This window comes from Panthera pardus, unplaced genomic scaffold, assembly GCF_024362965.1.
Source record: "Panthera pardus isolate Hobbes unplaced genomic scaffold, ASM2436296v1 HiC_scaffold_8, whole genome shotgun sequence".
Lineage (NCBI taxonomy): Eukaryota > Metazoa > Chordata > Mammalia > Carnivora > Felidae > Panthera > Panthera pardus.
The window spans coordinates 55304113-55310777 of NW_026527013.1; the positions used below are offsets into that span (position 1 = coordinate 55304113).

Consider the following 6665-nt stretch of genomic DNA (forward strand, 5'->3'; position numbering starts at 1 on the left):
CACACACACACACACACACACACACACACACACACACACACTACCGCTGCCACCACCACCACCACCACAACCACCAACAAAACCCACCCAACTATGCGGATTTTAAACAGCTAAGCTTTAGCTAACCTATAACTGTGAAGTAACAGCCTTTGGAGCCTGGCTCATCTGGATTCAAATCCTGGCTTTGCCACTTACAACCTATAAAAGTGAGCTTCAGTTTCCTCATCTGTAAAATGGGTTCAACAGTAACACCTACTCTCAAGAGGTTATGAATATTAAAATATATATAATTTATTAAAAGTGCCCAGCAGTAGGCCTTCAAGTAGGACTAGCCAATAAATAGTAGCAATTGTTATTCTAACAATGTCAGTCTTTGTCTACCACACATCTTCCCCTGGTATAAGCCTTGCTCTACACTGATGTATAATACTAGCTTCAAGTTCCCAACATCAGGTGTCAGGCATTGGCATGAAATTACTCTTTGGGGGTGGGGACTCTCATTTCTCATCCTTAACAGGTGGTATTTCACATAAGCACCGTGAGACTTGACAGAGGGACAGATGGGCCATGAAAAACGACCATCACCTTGGTTGCATCGCCCCCACCCCCACGCCATCCTTCATCCAATCAAGCTATTGATCTGTGGGCGCCGTCTCCTCGAGAAAGGTCACAGTGGGTGTCTGAGGCGTGATCCTGCAAGAAAATGCCTTCCCCACAGGATCCCCTAGGAATGACAAGTATCTAGTGTTCATGTTCTGCTTCCAGTTCTGAGGTTCAAGGTGTTTCACCTGAACCCCCTCTGAAATCAAAGGATGCCAGAATCAGAAAGGCTTTGTCTGACTCCTCAGTAAAAGATAGGGTAACTGAGGCACACAGAGGTGATGCATACTGTTCTCAGCAAGCCCGGAGCAGGGACCAGGGAGAATGTGGGTTTCCTGCCTCCTGGTCCAGTCGCTAGAACCTCTGCCTTCACCCTTTTGCTACTGAGCTTTCTTCTACAGTGGAGACTCAGGGCTCCCAGCTTCTAGTGAGGCAGAGAAAGGTAAAATTCAGAAAACCTGAGGCCAGAGAGACCAGAGACAACTAACCAGGTATGAACTTTACAAAAGGCTGAGTTCAGAACTCAGAAGTACTGACTGGTCATAAGGTTTGTTCTCATCCAATTTCCATTAATCCAATTCCATTGAACAGATATTTATTGACCACCTACTATGTGCTGGGCACCCATCTAGACTCTTTGGACACATCAATAAACAAAACAAAGACCCTGTCCCTCATGAACCTTTATATTCTAGTGGAGGAGATAAAGAATAAAAAGGAGATGTATATGACCTTATTGTATATTAGATGATCATAAACTCTATAGACAAAGATTAGGAGTTAGGTGGGGTTTTGTTTGTTTGTTTTTTCAATTTTAAAGAGTTACTGGGATAGGCCTTATGGAAAGGACGCCAGAGCAAAGATTAGAGAGATGTGAGGGAAGCCAGGACTCAGTTGGTATGTTCAAGGAGGGCCAGAGTGGCCAGAAGGGAGGGACGAGCGAGCAAGCAACAGGGAGGAGCAGGAGATGAGGTTAGAGGGGTCACAGGAAGGGTACAGATTATGCAGGCCCCCCAAGCAGAAGAGGGACGTGCATACTCTTGTTAATGTGCTGAAATAAGCAGAAGTGGTGATGACGGATCCAGGGACATCCAGGCAGGAGATGAGACGGTGGAGGCTTGGACCAGGTTGGCAGCAGTGGGAGTAGTAAAGAGTCAGATTCCAAATATGAAGGTAGAACTGGCAGGATTTGCTGACAGGTTGAATACGGGGTGTAAGGGAAGGAGCAAGGTCAAGGACAACACCGAGGTTTTGAGTCAGAGGAACTGGAAAAATGAAGTTGCCACCAACTGAATTGGGGGAGGCTGTACGTGCTAGGGAGGGAAAGCCAGAATGTTAGTTTGCATGTGTTAAATCTGAGTTACCTAGCACACACACCTAGGTGGAGACAGACAGAAAGTGGACTCCTAGATAGACCAGTCTGGGTTCCAGGGAGAGGTCTGGCTGGAGGTATCCATCACAGGGATGGGATTTAAGGCATGGGCCTGGTGAGATCACCAAGAGAATGAGTGTGAACAAAGAAAAGAGCAGGGCCAAGGAGGGAGCCCTGGCATGAGGAGGAGCCTGGGAAAGACACTGGGGAGGAAGGAAAGAAAATGAAGGCTGTGTGAGAGCTTTAGCTCGGCTCCCTTCCCTCCTTCCTCACAGAAAGGAACCTGATAGAGTGCCTGCCCTCTGTACAAGGTTATCTGGGTCCTAGACCAATCCTGCCTAGAGAAGACCCGCAGAAGAGGCAGCATTGGGGCGCATGTGGAAGGACAGGCAGGATTTTCTTAATCAAAGGAGACGCTGGGTATGCCAGGCAGAGGGAACAGAATATGCAGAGGCCCAGAGTGGTTAGACACAAGCCCTTTGGGAGTATGGTCAAGAGTCCAATCTGGCAGGGATGCAGAATTACAGGATAAATCAGACCTGGGAGTTCCTCCTCCGGGTTAAGTTTCTCTTTCTAACTAGAACCCAGCATGGGTGCGGCTGGTGTGGACCCTCTGCTGCCTCATGAGTCCCTGTGGCTGCTGTGTGAACCTTCCCTTTCTCGGTATCACAAAGCCCAGGGTAATACCCTCTCTGCCCAGGACCTCTTGGCAATTTGCTATGCATGAGCATAACTCAAATGCAGAATAGCCTTTGAGCCAAGATGCCAAGAGTTAAACTGACGGTGGGGAACCATAGTGACAGGAAGAGGAGATTTTTAACAGTTTCTGGTGATAGAAATCATCCCTAGCCAGCCCCCATTACTAGTTTGTATTTTCTCTCTCTATTTTAATTAAATGTCTGTCACTCACACATTCATGCTGCTGCTCCCATGTCAGCTATATAGAGGTTAAATGAGAGGGGGTATTGGGAGGAGCACTGGACTAGGAGTCAGGAGCTCTGATCTCCACTCCTGGCTCTGCCATTAACTGGAGGTGTGACCTTGGGTAAGTCCCTTCCCCTCGCTGGGCCTCAGTTTCTCCATCTGTAGAGTAAGAGCACTGCACCAGTTAGGAAAGTGCCTTCTGCTCTGGCCAACTACAGAGTATTAAATGCATGGCTCTTCTTCTGATGTCTCCTGATATCCCCTTCTTCAATCCCTGAGTCTGTTTCAACAGCAGCTCACTATATTCCCCCTGGAACTCTCATAGCCATATGTTCCAAGAGTAATTATCTTCCAATTTCACCTCCCAATCGCATCTTAATTTAACTTTCATTCCTGGGTGCCTGCTGGAATGTCCAAGCCAAGCTTGACGATTTCTAATTAGGCTGCTGTTAAGCTAGTCCAGTGATCCACAACAGGGCACATACTGGGCAGACTGCATGGGACGAAGTTGAAAAAGCATGGGCCCCAGGCTCAGACAGACCTGGGCTCCAATCCCAGCACTGGTACATATCAACTGTGCCATCTTGGGCATGTCACTTTGCCTCTCTGAACCTGAGTTTCTTTCTTGGCAAAATGAAATAAATACCTCCTTTTTCTATAAGGCTGAGAAGTTCGAAAGAAATAATAGAAGACACCTCAATTAGAGGCCAACAGAAACTCAATTGGCCATCATTTCTTGTGCATCTACTATGTGTTCAGCACTGCATAAAAAAGTAGGCTCTCAAGCTGGACAGTCTGTATTTCAATCCTATCTTGGCTCAGTGACCATAAAATCCCTGCAGCTCAGTTTTCCAACCTATAAAATGGGGATAGCAAGAGTACTCACTTCATAAGGTTACTGGGAAAACTGAACTGATACAAGTAAAACACTTAAAAGCCACACCTAGTTCATAATAAGTGACCAATAAATGTTAACCAGTATTCATTAGTGGCTTATGACAGACACTGTTCCAGGTACCTTATGAGCTTTATTTAATTGAACTCAATGACAAAGATCATACCCTCTCCATTTTTCAGATGAGGAAACTGAGGCACCGAGGTTAAGTAACCTCCTCAAGGTCACCTAACTAAGTATATGGTGGTTCTGAAATTCATTCCCACGGAGTCTATGCACCACTATGTTACATGATCAGGAAATTCAGAGCATGGCACACAGAAATCATTATGTGAGGTTTCCATCATTGCTATCACACTGAAAAAGTAACCAGGTTTATGCTGGAGGCAAGTTCTAGGACGGCTAAACCCAAGAGCAGCAACTGCTGAGATTTCCTGGGTCCAAGTCTGCTTCCAAGTTTATTCCTGCTCACTTCATCCCCCATATTCTCAGGGAGGGGAGGGCTTGCCCAAGCCTCAAGCAGGGAAACGTGGGAAAACTGGAACTGCTCTCACCATTGTTTTAAAGTGGGTTTTATTAGGAGTGTAGGAAAAAGCTAGCCTGCCTGGCTCTGTTCAGGCTGTGCCAGAAACAGGCTGGAGGCCACCTTCTTCCTCCAAGGAGTGGCTAACTGAACACTGGGACCCCGCTCCAGCCTCTTCCACTCTCAAAGTGGCACCCCTACTCCCACCCCACCCCCATTCTGACCCACTCCCTCACTGTCCAGGCATCCACATGCCCAGCAACAACAGTGCCTGGCCACATGAAGGCAGCTACCACACTCCCAAGTCCCCGAGTGTCTCCTTTGTCAAATCAGTCCAGCCAAATGTCTCCCTTCTGCACCTCCTAAGACAATGACTTTTTTCATTAAAAAGTCTTTAAAAAGAAAAAGCCACAACACACACATACAAGGCAGCAGGATATGGTTCTAAGACAGCCAAAATGGTGGCTTCCTGTTTCTTTAGGGATGTGTGTTTTGGAGTATGGCTTCGGACGAGGGTGTTGGTCAGAGAGAGGGCTGCCTTCTGCTAAATTTTAAGAGAAAAAGAAAAAAAAGAGTGACTATCCCTCCTTGGCAGGGAAATGAAGTTAGCTGAGATTGCTGGCTTGCAAGCTCGCCTCTTCAGGGAACTTTCTGCCCTCCGGGTGGATGGAGTCAGGAATCCTGAGACCGGTTCCAGGCATCGCCCATGGGAGTCTCAGTTACTAAATCTGTTAAATGGCACTCCTCGGAAGGGATTGCTAATATTTACTATCAAACGCATTCTGGATTTCCCGGAATCCCTGAACTGGCAGAGTCGGACTCGAGGGATGGAGGGAAACGTCTGGAGTGCGGCTCAGCCTCGGCGGCGAGGAGCGTCCCCTTGGCATGTGGTCCCCTGGGGGAGGCACAAAGAAGGCCCCGGGCCAGGGCGCGGCGAGGGAAGGGTACGCTGTGCGGGACAATAATTTAGAGCTTTCTAGTCTGATCCCCAGAGTGAGCTCTAAGTCTCGGGGTCTAAGAGAGAGGAGGGAGCAGGAATCGTCTTAAGAGTGCGCCGCCAGGTACTGAGGGACCAGGAATAGACCCCGGGGTGGCGAAGAGCTGCGGGAGGATCCCGGGGCCCTGGAGGGACCTCCGAGGGGCCAGCGAGGATCTGGCAGGGACCCAGAGGGGCCGGAGCGAGGATTCAGGGCGCGATCAAGTCGCCTTCGCGAAGGGAGCCTTCCTCGCTTGCCAAGCGGTCCCCCACGCCGGGGTGGCCGTGGGAGCGGGATGACGGAGTACACCGCCAGGGTGCGGCCTCGCGGAGACGGAGGGAGCGTCCCTGAGGCGGGGCGTCTCGGACGCGGGCCCCCGATGATCCTCAGCCTCCTCGGCAAGGGGACTCCGGACCCGCCCATATCTCAGCGGCGGCCGACAGGGCGGGAAGGTCGGGGGATTTTCGGCGGCTCGCTCCCGGCGCCCCGTGGGCTCCAACTTGGAGCGCCTGGCGCGGTCCCCTCGCGCGCGTCCCTCGGCGCCCGTGGTCGAGCGGGCCTCCTACCTGCTCTGTTCATCTTCCAGCACGCGCAGCCCGGGGCCGCCCGTCGGTCAGTCAGTCGGTCAGTCCCAGCGCGAGTCCGCGCGCCGCCTCACTCCATGGCCGCCCCGCGGGGCCCGCACTCCCAGGCGCCCGCCCCGCCCCCCCTTCCCCCCCGGCGCGCGCCGGACTCCGCGCGGCGCGCAGGGCAAGTGGGGGCGCGGGGCGCGAGCCTCCGGGCTGGGCGGGGCGGACAGGGGCGGAGGGGGGAGGAGAGAGGGCACGAGCACGGGGCGCGCGGGGCGGCGGCCGGGACGGCGCGCGGCGTCGCGTTCACTCGAGATTCCGCGCGGAGCGCAGGGCAAGTGGGGGCGCGGGGCGCGAGCCTCCGGGGGCGGGGCCGCGCTGGCCGTGGGTGGGAGAGAGGAGGGGGCGCGAGTGCGCCGCGCATGGGGCGGCGGCCGGGGCAGCGCGCGGCGTCGCGTCCGCTCCGGGTCCGGCTCCGCACCCGGCGCGCTGCGCTCTGGCCGCCGCGCCTCTGCCGCCGCCGCGCCTCCGCCCCCTCCTAGACGTTTCCTCCCGCTCTCCAAGAGGAAGGCTTTTTTTTTTTTTTTTTTTTTCCTCCCCTTTCTGCTCGGTCAGGGATCGAAGGAGACGAGGGGCGAGGCGTCCCCGCGCACATTTAAAGGGGCAGTGGCGACTCGGGGAGCTGCGCGAGGTTCAAGGGACGAGGATCAGTTGCGGTGGGGTGGGGGAGCCGGCGAGTGCGGTTCTTGGGACCCCCTAGTCCTCTCGTCCAACGGACCAGCCATCTCTTTCTTTTCAACCTCGG

At 52.8% G+C, this 6665-nt stretch overlaps 1 protein-coding gene across 2 annotated transcripts in view; it reads right to left on the bottom strand.

Annotated features, from left to right (window-relative positions):
• FGD5 (FYVE, RhoGEF and PH domain containing 5) overlaps window positions 1–6362 on the bottom strand; it is a 123271-nt gene extending 116909 nt beyond the window's left edge. For both annotated transcript variants that reach the window (XM_019433569.2, XM_019433567.2), the window contains exon 1: window positions 5858–6362. In XM_019433569.2, the coding sequence (XP_019289114.2) occupies window positions 5858–5870 (13 nt within the window). In that variant the 5' untranslated portion in view covers window positions 5871–6362. The remainder of the gene's footprint in view (window positions 1–5857) is intronic.
• Window positions 6363–6665: the final 303 nt, after the last annotated feature.